At 62.9% G+C, this 18,005-nt stretch overlaps 1 protein-coding gene across 1 annotated transcript; it reads right to left on the bottom strand.

The window, feature by feature from the left end:
* Window positions 1–5,882: 5,882 nt before the first annotated feature.
* Window positions 5,883–18,005, bottom strand: KLHL30 (kelch like family member 30). The gene is made up of 8 exons (XM_027046366.2): window positions 17,905–18,005; window positions 15,181–16,012; window positions 13,775–13,907; window positions 11,973–12,059; window positions 11,076–11,231; window positions 10,213–10,401; window positions 9,155–9,300; window positions 5,883–7,813 (listed from the first exon to the last, which is right to left on the bottom strand). The coding sequence occupies exons 2-8, from the start codon at window positions 15,952–15,954 to the stop codon at window positions 7,562–7,564; spliced, it is 1,737 nt and encodes a 578-aa protein (XP_026902167.1). The 5' UTR covers window positions 15,955–16,012; window positions 17,905–18,005; the 3' UTR covers window positions 5,883–7,561.

The following is an 18,005-nucleotide window of genomic DNA, read 5'->3' as shown; positions in this document are numbered from 1 at the left end:
GGGTCGCTTCCCTCCTCTGAGCCTGGGAGCATCCCTTCATCCCTGTCTATTCTGTGCATGGTCTGTGGGGACCTCGAGGCATCCCATCCCCATTATTCCAGGTGGCGCCCCGTGAGGTCCAGGCCTTGCCAACATAGGTTTAGTACACCGGAGCGGGGACGACACCCAAAGACCCTACCCAGTGCCTCTTTCCCTGGTGGGGATCCTACGCTTCTGGCGCTGCCTTCTGCCCATGGCTAGGATGCCCTAAACTCAGAGTGCGCTGTCCTTCCCCATCCCGGTGCAGGGGCACGGTGGGGGAATCCACAACCTGGGGCAGCCACCCTGCACGGATATGGTTGCACCTAGACCCAGGCTGGGAGGCCTGAGCCCTCTGGTGACCTAGCCAGGTGTGGGGGCTAGATTCCAGTGCCAGGCACAGGGCTCTGCTGGCATGGGGCGCCAGATCCTGCAGGCTTGAACTCCAGGCTCCTCCCTGAAAAGAGCCAGCTCCCTCATCCCCTCTGGGCTGCTTTGTTCCCTTACATGCCCATTGCCTTTCTGTCTCCCCATGGCAGGTTAGGGCATGGGAATAGCACCGAAGTGCCTGCACCTGGTGGGCACACAGTGTCCTTTGTTCAAGAGTGGGAGAAGACACAGGTAACGATTGCACCTTGCAAAGGTCTGCCCCCACCGAGGGTCATCTCTTCTGAACCTCACCCTGTCCTATTTCACAGAGTGTGGCAGGCAGTGGCTCCCTAGCCTGGGGGAGGGATCGTGGGTAATCCTAAGTCAGGAGCCCCCCACTCATGCCCTGTTTTGGTGGCTGGTTTTCTACACCAGACAGGGAAGGGGTAGGGGGGCTGGGGGGAGTGGGGAACACAGGAAATATTTCATATTTTAGAAAAAGCCTGGTATTCGGTGTTCATCGTTCTGTGATTCTGCCTCTTTTTCTGTAGGATGTGAATATGGTGGTAGAATTGGGGTGTTTTTTGGGGGGGGTCAGAGTGTTTAAACAAAAAAAATACCCTGCCTCACCCTGAGAATTTGTTCCCCGGGGGGTCAGTGTGTCCCATAGACTTATTCTGTGAGGATATCTTTCAGAGGCAAATTAAGACTACAACAGAGAAGTTCTGTCTTTAATATTGAAACAAAAATTTCTCAGCAGAATGAAGAATGGAAATTCCTATAGAAATTACAGATGCTCCAGAAGACAATTGAGAGATACTGGCTTGCATGATATGTACTTAACAGAATATACGGCCTTATTTTCTCTGCAAACATTCAGCAGTGTTGTCACTAACGAGGACATTCACTCCCGAATCAGTGGAGGCTATTATAAAGCCTTCAAAGGATTAAGCATTTCTCGGGTGGGTTCTCATTTCTGGTCCCACGAGGAAAGTCTGTTAAGGAGCTGGGTGTGCAGAACTTTGTAATGACGTGCTTGTCTGTGCTGGGACACGGGCCTCGGAGTCCACTACTAAAATCTTGATCATTTTCATTTCGGGGGGGGGGGGAGACTTTATCTGGGACCACTGGACGCCAAACGTGGGGTGTGTTCTCTTTGCCGAAACCTGCAGTCTCCTGGCTCCAGGAGGTGCAGCCCGTGAACAGTAATTTCATGTTTCTGAAAAAGCACGCCCACACCCAGCACCTCATCCATTTTTCATGGCCCGCACTGACTAGCCCAGAGAGGTGAGGGGCCTGCCCAGGGACACACAGCCTGGGCTTGGGGGCGGGGCCGGGCCCTCTCGCCCCCTGGGCGTGCTCACATCTTCACAGCCACAAATTTTGCCCATTACGGTCCTTCCAATTCTGGATGGCGAGAAATTGGAGCTACGTGATGAGCTTGCGGGTTATGGATGAACGCGTGGCCCTGTCTTTTCCCTGAGACAACCAGGTAGCACAGGTGGGGATTGCCCACGGGGGTCTGGCTGTGAGGGAAGGCCAGGGAAACGCACGTGGCTGGCCACTCTTGAACCCAGGGAGCGCTCCTCACTTGGGTGGTGGGTAGAATGCTGTGGGGGGCAGCCCTGCATGGTGGGAGGAAAGAGACACCTCGTGGAGGCCGCGTTCAAGCCCTGGCTTGCGCCCCCCCCCCCCCCCCGGCGGGTGGCTGGTCTGTCCTGGAGCTTCTTGGAGTTTCCTTCCAGTTTCCCTGCCTGCGAGCTGGGATTAAGGGACACATGCCCTTGGGGCTGCTCTAGGGTGAGCTGAGGTCACAGTGGGTGCCGTGTGGGGCCGTGAGGGAAGCCTGCTTGCCTTCCAGGCTGCCTCGGTGGTGAGGGTCCCTGGCCCGGGCCATCAGCACCACATCACGGGGGGCTGTCCTCAGACCTGCGTGAAGACGGAGGCTCCAAGCCTTGTCATGTGGCAGAGCATGATGGGAGCACAGGACAGACCCCGCAGTGGGTCTGCTCAGCAAATCTGGTTCTTGCTTGGCCACCTGGAGCAAAGGTCATATGTGGCTTTGGAAGAGGCACATATGGGGCCTTTAGGCACTCATCCCTCTGAGACTCAGTTTGCTGGTTCTGTAGAGTGGGCATAGTGGCCGCTGCCCCCGAGCCTTTGTCTGGGATCCCACTCACACGTGAGAGATGAGCAGACAAAGCCAAGGCCAGGAGGAAGGTGGCCTCAGCATGGAGGCCGGGCTGCTTGGGCTCCCCACTGCTGGTTGCTGGCCTGGATCCCGTCCGCAGGGACGTGAGGCGTACTGCTGTCAGGGCCGGGTGCCATTTGGCCCACCTGATGCCACGGAAGGCGAGGCTCTGGCTGTGTACCTTTCACAGTGCCGGGGACCCCTGGGAATGGAGGGATCCAGTTGGGGGCGTGGGGTCCCTAAGATGTACACGTGACTTCATTTCCACCTCCCAGTGGATAGCCCCAGCCCGCCTGAGGGCTTGGAGGACAGCTGCCATGTGAAACCCAGTTATTTTTCCAAACAGTGAACAATCCTAGTGATGTCATGGGCCCTGCTGGAGGGCCCAAATCAAATCGGTTCTGGTGCTGGTGCAGGCTCCCGTGACACCGTCCCAAGGTGACGACACAGCCTGGCCCTGGGGCGGGGGAACGCAGAGCATGGAGCCTGCAGGTGGGGCTCCCTGTCTGTTTCTGGGGGTCACATTTCGGGAGTGAAATCCGCTCAGAGGAGGGCAGGCCTCAGCAAAGACTCCCCCAGGTCAAGGAGCACCAGAAACAGGTTCCGGTGGCACCAGACAGCTTGTCCCCCAGCCCCCCTCCTCCCCATCGCGGCAGCAGCCCGGGGGTTCAGAGCCGGGGCAGCATCTGGGGCTGAGGTAATGGGTCTCAGGATGGAAGTACTGAATGAGTGGGCACAGAAGGGGGCCCAGACGGAGCCCGAGGTGGCCTCCCCCGTGCGCCCTCATGCCTGGCTGAAACCTAATCCTCATTCTTGGGCCCTCATGTCACGGCCTCAGCCCTGGCTTCCCATCAGCCTGCTGCAGTCAAGCTGTTCTCACTCTTCTCTTTTCCTCCAAAGGAAGGACCTTTGCCGATGAAGTCATGGGAATAAAAGCTCCCTTTGCCCCCGAAAACAGTGGGAGCCTGAAGTCAACTTGTTGTGTGGCCTCCCAATGTCCAGGAAGGTGACCTTTGCTGTTTACTGGAACCTTCCAAACACATGACATCATCTAATGCTCGAATCGTGTGATTACCCCCATTGCACAGATGAGGAAACTGAGGCTGAGATCTTGGGACTGGCCCAAGGTCACTCGTCCAGGTCTAACCTTCACGACCTGGGGTCAGCAGCTCATTCAGTGAACATTTGCTCAGCTCCCCGCTACATGCCAGGCATGGGTCAAGTGCTGGGGGTAAGCCGTGCAATCCTGGACAGGTCCATGGGCCGCCTAGGCCTGGCAAGGGAAGGTCTGGTCTTTCTCACTTCCACCCGGAGGGTTTCTTGGTGTATTTTCTGCTCATCGTTTCCATGTTTTCAATTGATTAACTTAAAAAATCAGCCTAGCTCACCTTCGAGTTTAATGTAAGAGGGTACATATTGGTGGCTCTGTCTTGCCATTGTGAGAAGAATTACATTCGTGTGGTTGCGATCCAAATGACCCCTGGGACAGCCGATTAGCTTTGGGGAAGTGACACTGGCTCCTGGGGTGTTTATTCCAAGCAGGGAGGTTCTCTTTGCAGCCAACTTCCTCCTGCAATTAATCGAGGTCATGCCTGGCCACCCTCCCGTGTGCGTGATCCAGGGGCCTGGGGGAATCACCCGCACGCAGCAACAGTAGCCACACTTCCGGCTGAGTGGCACTGGGGACCGAAGATGAAGGACATGGCCCCGGAGGAGCGGACGGCCTTACCTTTTGTGTGGCTGTGACCACCCCTTCTTTTTTTTTTTTTTTTTAAATTTTTTTTATCGTTTATTTATTTTTGAGACAGAGAGACAGAGCATCAACGGGGGAGGGGCAGAGAGAGAGGGAGACACAGAATCCGAAAAAGGCTCCAGGCTCCGAGCTGTGAGCACAGAGGCGGACGCGGGGCTCGAACTCACGGACCGAGAGGTCATGACCTGAGCTGAAGTCGAACGCCTGACCGACCGAGCCACCCAGGCGCCCCTGTGACCACCCCTTCTTAAGTCACAGATTCCTGGTCAAAATTCATACTTTCCACCGGGCCAACTGGTCGACCAACTGGGGTAGAGGTCTGAATTGACCACAGTGAACTGTCATTGGATCACTTCATTTATTACAGATATTTACATGGGACTGTCAACTGCTTGATTCCAGCAGTCACCGTCCCTGCCTGGTACAGGAAAGATGCTCAATAACAGGAGGGTCTTGTCTGCGAGATACTGGAAAACCCAAGTCCAGTGAGAAGCGTCCATGGACCCTGGCTCATCTGGGAACCAAAGGGAGTTGAGCCTGGGTTGGTGGCCACTGAGGGCACTGTGTAGCACTCTTTGGTCACCAAAGTCTCAGGGCTGCTGAGGAGTCTCAGTTTACCCAACACCGTCTGTGAGAAAGACAAGTGTGCACCCGCCCGGCAGACGTGAGCTCTTTGGGGCAGGACAGGTGCTCTCATTCCTGTGGGCCTGAGAGTTTGGTGGGCTTTTGCACATGTCCCAAGGTTATCCGTTCTCCTTTCTGGAAGTCCATACTGGCCCCCAAACCGATGTCTCCTTGTTTTCCAAGGAAGAGAAGAAGATGGCTTGGGTTGCTCTGCAGACGTTCCTCGTGCGAATGTATGTTAGTGTCTGTCTCCCGTGAGGATCTCTTGAGTGTTCAGTTCCTGTGAGGCAAATCCGTTTGCCCATCCTGGTGCCCTGTCTCCACCTGCTGTCTGCCAGTGGCCTGTTTTCCCTCTGATTCTGGTTGAATCTGGCCAGTGGGAGGCACCGGTAGGAGTCCGGGAGGCAGGAAAGAGAGTGAGGTCGGGGTATCTGTCCTGCCACTTGGTCCCCGCTGGGCCACAAGGGACAGTGGTACAGGCTGCGTTCCTTTAGCAAAGGCCCCAGACCCTTGGCACCTCCCTCTCTCCAGCTGGAGGCTGTGGCTGCTCCTTCCCATGTCCCCGGGGGGAGAGGGCAGGTGACAGCTCCCCACTGTTGCTGGACCCCCCCGCTGGGAGCCTCTCTAGCCTGCCTATGCCTTGGAAGTAGCCCTTTGTGAAAACGTCCCCCATTACTCGATTCCAAGAGTCATCTGTTTCCTCCTGTGACCCTGAAGGACACGAGGGGCCTGACCCAGGTGCTCCGTGTAGGGGCAGCTCAGCTGATCAGATGAGGGGCGGTCTGGCACCAGCGGGCCGAGGACCGGGCCCTGGAGTGGGATGTGCGCCCCCACCCCAGGTGCCTCCCCGCATCGCATGAGGTGTGCGGGAGCAGAAGCAGGCCTTATTCTAAGATACCGCCTTCCGACTACCTAATTGTGATTTAAAAAAAAAAAAAAAGTCCATTTGACATGTTGAGTCTTTGTTTTGAAAGAGTGCGTGGCTGTCTTCAATAACTGTTCAGAAAACATTTCAGAAGATTTTCGTGTGGAGAGACTCAAGGGTGCCAGAAACTTCGTCTTCGTTTGCATCTGCTCTGAAGGAGCAGGACCCCCAGCTCTGAGGACACCCAGTCAGCTGGTGGAGCTCTGCCTAAGCCCTGGGAGACACATTCAATCCTCCCACGAGAAGTGGGCATGAGAGACCAGGTCTGGGAGCAAAGTGGACGTGGAGGGACCCAGGGATTCCTTCCTCAGAACCCAGGGATGTCAGAGGCCCCTCTCGTCCCCCGTGGGTTTCAAAGAAGAGGAAACCCAGGGGGCGCCTGGGGGGCTCTGTCGGTGAAGCGCCCAACTTCAGCTCAGGTCATGATCTCGTGGTTCATGAGTTCGAGCCCCACGTCGGGCTCCGGGCTGACGGCTCAGAGCCTGAATCCTGCCTCAGATTCTACATCTCCCTCTCTCTCTGACCCTCCCATACTCGTATTCTGTCTCTCTCTCTCTCTCTCAAAAATAAATGAAAAAAAAATTTTTTTTAATTTAAAAGAAGAGAAAACCCAGGTCCAGAGGGAGGTGGGGGCTCCCCAGACCTCAGACAGTCAGTGCCAGGGCTGGAGCCAGGCTGGACCTAGGACCCCCGACTTGTAGTCCTGGGTCCCTTGATGAAGCTTGTGACCAAGGGGGAGGGCCACTGAGCACCCAGTGAGAGTCTTCAGTGCGATACCTTGTTAAGGACCAGTGGGAAGGAGCAGGGAGGCTTGAACCAGTTCTACGTGGGACCCCGGTCAGACCCAAGGCGCCCTGGGGCAGACCCGAGGCACCCTGAGTCACAGCACAGGCTGGCAGGAGCCCGTTAGGCACTCCCCTCGCTCAGGAGGCCAACTGGGAGCAGGGCACCACCGTGCCCAAGAGGCATCCCTCGGAGTCCCTGCAGGACCCCCACCTTTCCCCTCATGGGTCTTCTGGGAACTCTCAATGCATCATGGGAGCAAACCACCCCAAGAAATCGGGGGGTTCCTGGCCAGAGAGCACCCCTCCTGCTCACCTTCCGGGGAAGCCGTTGCTCACTGTGTCTTCCCTCAGCCCTGACACTGGCAGAGGACCCTCTCTCCCGGGCCCCATGCCCGGCCTCCTCCTTTCTCAGTGCCCCACGGATGCGGAGCCTGAGGCCCAGAGACGGGCAGCTGCCGGCTGCGGTCACACAGCTGCGGGCCAGGCGGCAGCAGGCCCACAGATGCCTGGTGTAGACCCCACCCCGGGATCCTTCGCTCTGTGATGCGGCTTCCAGAAGCCACGGCTGGACACACGGCTGGGGCGGCAGCATTTGGAGAGCGCGGGGGCCCTCCCCGTGCTTCCCCGGGCCCCTCGGCTCCTTTGAGGCCTCAGACGCCCTGAGGGCAGGACGGCCCCTTCTCGCCTCCGTGCGGGCGGCCAGAGTCCAAAGCCCTGTCGCTGGTCAGCTCAGAGCCGGGGTGGCGGCTGCGGTGTCCTCTGATGTCCCTGGTGGCCCGAGCCCTGGGGGGCCCAGCAGCACCAGCTGAATAGGCAGCACGCGAATGGGGGCTGTCCCCTGGGTGGGGGGCTCAGCCGCCACCCCCACCCCCACCCCCCGTCCGACCCAGAGCTGCTCAGTGCTCCTGGGTGGGGCTGAAGGGCTGGGTCCACTTGGACACGTCCAGGAAGACGGTGGAGGCCCCGTGGTAGAGCCAGAGGCGGGGCAGGGCGCCGTGGTGGGTCCAGGCGTCCCGCCCGCGGTCATAGACCTCCATCTCCACGTGGTAGTCGCCGTCCACGCCCTGCCAGCGGCCCCCCGTCACGTACAGCGTGTCACCCAGCGGCACCAACGCACCGTTCTCGTGCAGGCTGTGCAGGGACTGCACCTGTGGGTGGGCAGCGGTCAGTGCCCAGTGGGCGGGCAGGCAGGCGGCGACGGTGGCCAGAGTGCCCTCGGGGTGGGACACGGGGGACACGCAGGGAGGACGGCCAGCACCCTGTCCAGGATACCGGCACACCTGCTACCTGGGACCTCACCCAGACTCCCCGTAACTCCCCCCGGGACCCTCAGACTGCCCTGCCCATGCTCTTTCTCCGGCCCACATAGCCCAGGATGATGTCCCCGGGCCCCTTGGTCCCCTAGGCCCAAAGTCACTCATATCTGAAGTCAGGGTGTTAGAGGCGCTGGGAGCTGCCTCCCAGCACGTTCCGGGCCAGGCCTCTGATTCATGGCTGCTCTCTTGGAGGGGACGGGTGAGTGAGGCCCCAGGGGTGCCCTGGACAGGGCTCGTGAAGCCAGAGAGACATGAGGGCCCTTGTGGAGGAGCCCAGGGTGGGCGGGAGGGAAGAGGCCCGTCTGTGGCCTCCACACGAGGACAATGGGCAGCCACCCTGGGCCGGGACAGGGCGAGGGATGCCCCCAGATCGGTGGCCTGGGCCGTGACCCAGCTGGGAGGCCCCAGAAAGAAAGCGCCTGCCTGGCAGGGCCCACCCTGCACCTGTTTTGCACTGTAATGGGGGCCTCCGGTCAGCTGAGCTCTGACGCCAGGGGACAGCTGCGGGCGGCAGGAGGGCAGGGGCCCTGGCCGGCCCGCCCAGCCCTCCTGGGGTGGCCGCAGGAGGGCGTGCCACCTCCTCGGGCCTCCAGGGATCGAGGACCTCAACGCAGGTGCGGTGGGCCTAGGGTGTCCCGCTGGGGCTGAGGCCGCCGCCATGGCTCTGGGCACCGCCCCTCCTCTTTCTCCAGAAGGAACACAGAGAAAGGCCCGGGGCTTGAGATGCCCAGCAGCTGCTCTCTCCCTGGGCCCCGAGGCAGAAGAGGAGGGGGCAGCAAGGAGGGAAGCGGGGCACCAAGAAGCTGGCTGTTCCCAGCTTACCCGCGGCCAAGGGATCCCCGTCCCTGCACCCCCGTGGGTGGGGGACGCCCTCTCTCCCGGGCCTGGCCCGCACCAGGACAGCCACAGCCGTCCCTGAAGCACCTCTGGCTGACCCTGGATTGGCTCCCCGAGAAGAACAGACCACCCCACGCTGGGGACGGAGCACCCATGGTGACCGGGAGCCCCCGGTCCTGGGCTTTCTTGTCCTGGAATCCGGGCCCCTTACCTCCCTTCATGGTCAGCCCCCCGTGGTGACACCCCCCAGCCCCACCGTCCCCAGGCCCGCTCTCATGGTGTCGAGAGTCTTGGGGGGGGTGGGGTGTTGCCCTGGGAGGTGAGGCTGAGGCCCACCTTCTGCCACAGGTTGGCCCCGGGGTCGTACATGTAGACCTTCTTGGTGTTGTCACCGACCAGGTAGAGAGTCCCCTGCAGTGCGGCGCAGCGGGGCGAGGACAGGTACTTGGGGAGGAAGGGCGAGGCGATCACACTCCACAAGTCTGCGGGGACACGGCACCAGGCCCACCTTCACCAGGGCGGCCGCTCCCCGGGTCCCGGAGACCTCCTGCGGGGCGTGGACCCCGCTGGCCTCTCCTCCCAAAGCCCCACTCTCCCTCTGGGGGCGGGGCTCTGCAGAGTTTTGTCCTCAGGTCCGCAGGAGGGGCTCGAGGGCTTTCAGAGGCCTTGGCCTGGCTGCCGCCCCCACCCCCCACCGTCCTGCCTGGGCCCTGGGGCCTCTGCCTCTTTCCCACCCAGTCGGCCGAGTCTGGGGGTCCCACCTGACCCTGGGATCCTCCTCACACCCACCCTACAAAACGGGTCCTATTATCATCTCCACCACCCAGAGGACAGAATGGAGGGTGAGAGCCAGGGTCAGGAAGGCCACCGAGCCAGAGGGAGCCCAGCTGGGGCCCAAACCCTGGCACGCAGTCCAGAGCCCAAGCAGGCGCCCACCAGGACTTGTGGGTCCGGGCCACCGCTCCTGGCCCGTGAGGCCAGCTCCGGGCAGACGCAGCGGCCGGGCAGCATCCAGGGCCTGGAGATGGGCTCCCCACCACCTAGCCCCCCGCCCCCACGCCTCTCGACTGGCACGGGGCTGTGGCTCTGTGCGGGCTACCCACCCCCTCGGTTCCCTGCCCCGCCCCCGGGGCCCCCGCCTTCCTCCGCTGTCACAGCCACCCCTTGGTGGGGCTGTGACCGTTTGTTAGAGGCTTCTGGCTGCCTGCTCCCTGCGCCCCTGGCCCTGCCGTCTCCAGGGTCCCCGCCCTCTGGCTCGCCGAGATGGGACTGTGGCCTGCAGGGGGGCCTGTGGCTGCCCGCCTCTGTCCCCTGCCACTCGCCCCACCCCCCACCCCCCAGCCACGCGAGGAGTGTCCCTGCGTGGCCGGGCGCCTGGGTGCCGTGCCCCCTACCTGTGACAGGGTTGTAGCATTGCAGGGCCAGGGCGTTATATTTGCAGGCGCTGGAGCCCACCAGGTACAGCCTGCCCTGGCAGCCGGCCGCGGAGAAGTTGCTGACGTACTTGAGGGCCGGGCTGATGGGCGTCCAGGTGTCTGTGTAGGGGTCGTAGCTCTCCACCTCCACCACGTCCAGAGTGGTCCCTGTCGGGCCGGGAGGGGGTCAGGGCCGCAAGGGGCGAGGGGCAAGGGAAAGTTCCCGGAAATGCAGGCCTGGGGGCTTCTCGGAGGCGGCGGGGAGCATCCCAGGAGGGGAAGGGCTTGGCCTCGTGAGGCGGGTGACTTACCCCATTTCACAGACAGGGAACCGAGGCTCCGAGGGGCGAGGGCACTTGCCCCGGGCCATACCATCAAGCGGCGTGGGCACCTGGACCCAGCGACCCTCGACTCCAGACTGCACGGGGGTGGGGGGGTGGGGGGGGAGGGGGCGAGGCCACTCCTATTTGCCCCCGCCTGCCCCGGGCTCAGGAACTGTGTGGGCCCTCTGCTCTGGGGCCTGGCTGCTGGGCCAGGACAGGCGGGGCACTTAGGAGGGGCCTCAGGACCGCTTTGTCACCTACAGAGGCCTTGGGACACTCTTGCTCTCAGCCGCAGTCCTTGTCTTTTCCAATATCTATCTAACTGTAAGGGTCCCTGGGGTGACTCCTTGTCACAGCTCTGGAGGGTAGGAGGGACGAGGCGGGCCTCAGTGCTCAGGCTGGGGGCGTGGTGGAATCAAAGGTGACAGCCAAGGCGGGGGGACCACTATGGGTCTCGTCACCCCAGGGACTTCACGGAGCAGGAGGTGGCCCCAGGGAGGACGGAGAGGGAGGTCTTACCGCCGATGGCATAGATCTCCCCGTTGAGCGCCACACTGGCGTGGTTTGTGCGGGCCTTCAGCATGGGTGTCACTGGCTTCCAGGCTGCCTCCTTCAGAGGGAAGCACCAGGCCTGGGTGGTTGACCAGGTGTCTGTCTTGGTGCCCCGGGAGCCACCTGCAGGAGAGAGTTCTGAGGGCTCAGGCGCCCGCCAGCCTGGGGTCCCCAGGCCAGTGGGTGCTGGCTACCAAGGGTCCGGTGTCCTCCCCACGCGGGGCCTGGGCGCGGGGCGGGACGGGGGGTGGCGCAGTCCAGCTGTGTGACTTGGACGGATTGCTCCAGGCCCCGTAAGTAGGGGAGACGAGATCAGTGGTTTCAGACCTTCAGCCGTGAAAGCTGTTTCCCCAACCAAATTAAAATAGATTTTTTTTAGTGTTTATTTATTTTTGAGAGACAGAGAGACAGAGCGTGAATGGGGGAGGGGCAGAGAGAGAGGGAGACAGAATCCAAAGCAGGCTCCAGGCTCTGAGCTGTCAACGCGGGGCTCGAACCCACGAACCGCGATACTGTGACCTGAGCCGAAGTCGGGCGCTTCGCCGACTGAGCCATCTAGGCGCCCCTCCCCAACCAACTTTTAGACAGGCCCCCAACTTCTAAGATGGACAAGAACAGAGCGACCTCCTGCCCATCACACAGCTCCTTCCTAGCAAAGCCTCCCTGGGTCTCCGTCCGGCAGAACACGGAACGGTTCTTCGCACCCATGGCCCGTGGATTTTAAATCTCTTCGTGTTCATGTCGTGGGAGTGTCTGCGGGAGTCTTGACCGGACGGCCAGGGGGCCCCGCGAGGGGAGGGGAGGGCTGGTTCTCACTGGCGTCACCCCCACCAGCGACACCTGCCGGGAGCCGCGCCTGCCCACCTGTGACGTAGACGGTGTTGTTGAGTGCCGTCAGGGAGAAGCCCCACTTGTGGTAGTCGGGGAAGTCTGGGAGCACCATCCACTTCTCTGGAGGAAGAGAGGCAGGCAGGGGGGTCAGGGCAGCCGAGCTCGCTGCCTGCCGGGGCCCCCCTCGCCCCTCAGTGGGTGCGGTGATGTTCCCTCACGGGCGGGACGAGCAAGGGGCAGGGGGCGACACCCCGGGCCCCCACGTGCCCCTGCCAGGCCTGGCTCTCGGCGGCCCCCTCCTCCCCACCCCGCCCCCTGGAGCCCACCCGGCACCCCGACTGGACACAAGACTGCGGGAGGTGGCTCAGGCTCCAGAAGCTGGGTCTTGCCCTGATCCTGCAGGTGGCCTCACTGACCCCAAATGGACAATTTGGCCCCTGGGTTGGGTCCCTCCTCAGTCAGATGGGGTGACAGGTCAAAGCGCCCGATCTCCAGTCACTAGGGGGTCTCTACGCAAGGGCGTAGGGGATCGGACTCGGGCCTTGCAGCAGGCAGTGTGAGTCCAAACCCTAGCTCTTGTGCACGGGCTGTGTGGCCTCGGGTGACCCACAGCCTCCGTCTCCTCCTCGGTAGCCTAGGGGTGATTCCCACCCCTCGGGGACTATCTTTGACCACGTGTATCTGTCACAGGGCACACGTGGTACCTGTTAGGATTACCGTCACCATGACTGAGGGACAGAGTAATTGCACCCACGTTGGACCCACCTTCAAGAAGCTACAGGAGGTAAACTGAGGCAAGAGATGAGAAAATGCTTTGGAAAGATAAAAATGAGATAGTGTGGGAATGTCCAAACGGACACATTCTGGGTGCTTGTGGAAGGCTCTGAGGGAGACCCAGGCCTCGGTGACGTCCCCTGGGAAGACACGCAGAATTCTGGGCCTTGCCGGGCGCCTGCCCTCTGGGCAGGGACTGCGTGTCCCCCTGACTCATGTGTGTGTCACCCTGGGGTGGGGACTCTGCCCAGCAGTCACCAGGCCTCTGCCTGCCAGCGTGCCCCCCGCCGTCCTCCCTTGGCGTTGGAGGGACAGCTGCCCCCGGGCAGAGCCAGCAAAGCTCATCTCCTGACGTCAGCCCCCAAATCCCCTCTCGTCAGCCCCTGACCTGGGCCAGCCGGCCTCACACTGCCTCCAGCCTGCCAGCTACTGATGGCAGTCGGTGGCTGGCGACTGGCCCAGCGGCCCCAGGACACCAGCCAACCCTCGTCGGAGCTCTTGGAAGAGCTTCCCAGGGCCAACGTGGCCCCTGCAGAGGCCCCGCCGGTGATGGGGCCCCGGGCAGGAGGGGCCAAGTCCCTGCCCTCTGGGTCCGCTGCCCAACCACGTGAGGAGCCCATTTCACAGATGAGGTGAGGTGACCCACCCTAAGGCTGGAATTAGAACCTGTGTGAGCTGCCCTTGCCCCTGGGCTCTCACCCTCCAGGCCACCTGCGCCCCGGCCGCCCACCCTCCCCCTGGGGCTGGGGTTCCATTGGGCGCGCAGGCCAGGGGCCATCCTCCCATGCAGCAGAAGCTTCTACCTTGGGCTCCGGGGCCCAAAAGACCAAAGCTGGGGGCTGGGGCCGGAGGGTTAGGGGGCCCCGGTGCCCCCACTGTCAGCCTCCCCTGCCCCCACCACGGCCTCTAGACTCTCCTGCAGCCCCCCGCCCCCCGCCCCGCGAGGCCCCGGCACAGCAGGAGGTGGACTCGGCGGGCCCCTGTGCACCTCGCTCCCTCCACCTGCAAGGTGGACACGAGTGGCTGACGTCGGCCGCAGGGACAGCGTGAGGGGTACTCACTGGCCTTGGTGTTGTAGAAGGTGAAGTTCCTGCCGTGAGGGGTGGCTTCCTCGGCCCCCTCCTCATCCTCCAGTGCCCGCCCGCCCACAACCACCAGAACCTCCTGCAGCTTCTGCGGGAGGCCCGGCAGCGCCTGTGGGGCCGGGAAGGCTGGGTTAGAGAAGCAGGTGACCGTATTCCCCGTGCAAGGGGCCCCCAGGTGCTTTCGGGCCTCAGTGGCCTCTTCGGAGGCAGGACTTTGGCGGGGCAGCCATGTCAGGGCACCTGTGTGGGGTGATGTGCGTTTCAGTGCGTGTGTGTGTGTGCGTGCGTGCGTGTGTGTGTGAGCACATGTGCACGCGCACGTGGTTGCCACGGCCCCAGGGCTGAAGGCAAGCACTCAGGACTGGGAGAGACGCGGGCCAGCAGGTGCATGTGCGCCCCAGACCTGGGAGCCGCTCCTTTCCAGAAATCCCCACGTGCCTTCCAGAGGCGTCCCTGCACCCATCTTTGCAGCCAACCCCGACTCTATCCCCAGACCCTCCCCTGGGCGGGCGTGCCGCGTGCCGAACCGGGATGACCCTGGCCCGGCGGGAGACGCTGGGATGGTTCCATCCTGGTTGGTAAGAAGCCACTGCCCGGAGCTCCCGGGCCCTCCTGCCCCTCGGGCCCCTTCCACAGAAGGCCCAGGCTGCCCACTGCCAGCAGCTACAAGGCGACCGCCTAGTGGGGCGGGGCCCCGGGCCGGCCCGCTGTGCCCCGGGGCTGCCTGAGGGTAGCACCCCACACCCTGACCCTGGCCTGAGCCGCATCTTTGTCCCCAGACTTGGCTCCCGAGGAGTCCTCCAGAGCCGGGCCCCGAGCGGGCTGCCAGCCGCAGACGGGCTCATCGGCTCTCTGTCACAGTCCTAGCCTGGTCTGAAGCTTTGTCAGGAACCGCCCTGCCTGCCACACTCACCGCCTGGACGCCACGAACGCTCGAGAGCTTTCTAAGGGGCAGGAGGGGGCCTGATGCTGTGCCCAAGCTGTGCGGTCTTCCCGGCTTGTTTTCCCTCCTCCCCAACTCCTACCCCTCCTCTAAGGCCCAGCTAAGACGCTGCCTCCTCTGGAGAGCCCTCCCTGACCGGCTACCCCTCCCAGGATGCCACCAGCCCAGCTTTGGCCTTCCCCATGCTGCCTCAGGTCCCTTTCCAGGCTTGTCGCAAGCTGTGGGTGCCGACCGGGGTTGTGAAAGATCACAAGACCTGGGCTCCCCTTCCCCTCACGTCCGGGGGCGGGGGGGCACACAGGGGCGCGGGGCACCGAACAGAGGTGCGCTCACAGGTAATCAGCCCAAGGCAGGCAGAGTTGCGAGGTTCAGGGCGCCTGTCCCCAGCATCCCCTCCCAGGCGGGGTCTCCGGGGCTCCCCTCCTTGCCCCTTACTCGCCTCGTCGTGACCCTGCGACAGGGCCACCCGACACTCCTCCGAGCCCCGGATCAGTGGCTCCGTGGCCAGCAGGTGCTGCACGCGCGGCCTGGGCACGGCGTCCAGGCGCACCAGGCTGAGCAGCTCGGGCAGGTGGACGGCCCGGGCCTGAGGGTCGTGACGCGCCCAGCGCAGCAGGGCCTCCAGCCGGCTCTGGTCCGGCTGCACCTGCAGCAGCTCGCCGGCCAGGCAGGTGGCCAGCCGGTCCCGGGGCAGCTGCAGGAACTCGTCCTCCCGGGCCACGGCCTCGAAGTTCTCCCGCAGGAAGGCCCGGGCCTTGGCGGCCACGCCCGGCAGCCCCTGCTGCTCCCCAAACTCGCAGATGCCCAGGCAGTTGGTGGCGTCCAGCTGGTGCTGCAGGTAGCGGCCACAGACCTTCTGCACGGCGGGGAAGTGCAGGCGGGCGGCCGCGCGCGTCAGCGCCTCCACGTTGCCCTGCGTGACGGTCAGCCGGCCCGTGTACACGAAGTCCACCAGCTGCCCCACCACGGCGGGCTCCACGTCCCGCAGCTCCACTCGAGCCGAGAAACTCTCGGCGAAGTTGCCCGCGAACATGGCGTGGAAGTAGGGGCTGCTCAGCGCCAGGAGGGCGCGGTGGCAGGGCAGCTCCCGGCCACCCACCAGCAGCGTGAGGTCGGCTAGCTTGGGCTGGGAGCGCAGCCGCTGCAGGCCGTCCAGCATGTCCTGGGCGTGCGAGGGCACGCGGAAGTCCAGGTCGTCCACGTTCCGCACCATGGCTGCCAGTGCCACCCACTCACGGGGAAGAAGAGCCGGGCCCCACCCCCCCGAGACCCTGGGGAGAGAAGAGGGCAGGGTCAGCCGGGGCAGGGCGCGGTCCGTCCGCCTGCTCGCCCACCCGACTGGCCGGCCGGCCGACCGTCAGTCCTTTCTGTCTTCAACAAACACTGAGCGTCAGCGGTGTGCCGAGCGCCTGGCCCTGCGAGCGTCTCGCCTGATCCAGCCCCGTAGCCCTGCGAGGCAGGGCTCTGTGTCAGTCCCATTCTGCAGCGAGAAGGTTGAGGCTCAGAGAGGGCCCGAGACCTAACCGTGGCCAGGCAATCAGGGCGGGACGAGGCCAGCAAGAGAGCCACGCCTTGACCCCTCCACAGCTCTGGGCTGCACGGAACGGACGCCTCCCCCCCACCCCCGGAGCATGGGGATGGGATCCCTGTGGCCCCCCCACGTCCAAGTGGCTTCCTCTCCTCCCAAATCGGACATTGCTGGGATGGTGATGAGAGTACTCGAGAGCTCCCCTGCCCCACTGATCCTCACTGTCCATAGGTAAGTGGAGTCTCGGCCTGCCGTGACCTTGCTGGGCGACCTTGGTCCCTGTTCTCTGGAGTGAAGATCCAGAGTCTGGGGGGGAGAGGGACTCCGTGTGCACCCTGACACAATGCTCCCCATGGCCAGGCCGCACGACAACCCTGTGAGGTCCGTGTTATTAGGATCCGGGTAAAGGTGGGGAGACGCAAGTCACTTGCCCCAGGTCACACAGCTAGGAGTGGGGGAGTCAGGCTCAGCCCATGCGCTGAACCCCCAGGTTACAGGTCCTGGGGTGTAGGTTGGTAAAGACAAACACGACTGAGGGGAACATTCCGGAGAGCGATGTCGAATCGGTGTTTATATCATCTGATTCGGCAAATCCACTTCTGGGCTTATTTAATTATGTGCGTATATTCATTTATGTACCTCTGACATTTCACCCCGAGAAAGCCGCCCCAAATCTTGCCCAGCACTACCTACAACCAAAAATAGCGGCACCCCTGGGAAATGGTCTGTCCACCAGGGGGCGCCTTCCAGAGCCATAAATGGAAGGAGACCGACCAGACGTCTCTGCGGACCAAATGTTTGCTTCGATGTGTGATCAAAATAACGAACTCCGGGAAAGAGAAGCATGAACTGTGGGTGCCAAGGGGCGGGGGCCCTACCGAGCTCTGGTGCTGTGGCCGTGGCCGTGGCCATGGTGGGAGCCCAGTGCCCTTCCCCTCCCCACACCAGTGCCCCAACAGAGCAGGGCAGTGCCCGGGAAGCCCACCGAGGGGACCAGGCTGGGCTCAAGCCTGGACAGGACAGGTCAGGGGCCCCGCCCAGCACCCGTCCTGCCTGACCCCCTTCCAGGGGGGCTCTCCAGCCCAGTGAGGACAGGCGATGAGCCCGCAGCCACTGTCCCCAGGCCTCACATTCCCATCATTACTGTGTCCCCTGTGGCCAGCTGCTACCGCCGCAGGGGCCACCTTCTCGTGGGGCTTTCGTTGGGTCTGCTGACGCCTGTGACCCTGTGGTCTCAGTACACACGGGTGGGAGCTTCTGGAGAGTCTCAGAGCCTCAGCCTGGTGCCCGTCCAGGCCAGGAGTGAGAAGGGCTGAGCGGACAGGACAGCAAAGGGCCTCAAGCCAGTTGCGGCCAGTGACTAGACACGGGGGTCCTGGCTGCTGTTGGAGGGTGTCACCCGGCCTCCCTGTTGCCCACCTCTCCGGCCAGGACACGGAGGGGAGTGTGACAGCTGAGACTTCACCACAACCCAAGGGACCCAGCTTGACCAGGTTGGGGGGTCTCTCTCCGACCCTGTGATCTCTGCACCGAGCAGACTATGTCACCATAGCCCACCCTCCCCTGCTGCTTCCTGCTGTACCTCCCACCTCCTGTTCCCGGGGTGCCCACCCTCCAGGGCCCCTTGGATCGTACCTCTCAGTCGGCCCCCGGACCTCTAAGAACTCAGGACGGAGAATAGGACTTCCCAGCTAGCGACAGGCACGGAGGGCCTGCTGGGCTGGGCTGGGCTGGGC

Source organism: Acinonyx jubatus, chromosome C1 (assembly GCF_027475565.1).
Source record: "Acinonyx jubatus isolate Ajub_Pintada_27869175 chromosome C1, VMU_Ajub_asm_v1.0, whole genome shotgun sequence".
In the NCBI taxonomy this organism is placed as follows: Eukaryota; Metazoa; Chordata; class Mammalia; order Carnivora; family Felidae; genus Acinonyx; species Acinonyx jubatus.
The sequence above is the reverse complement of the archived record's forward strand: the minus strand, read 5'-3'. Positions and strand labels throughout refer to the sequence as shown.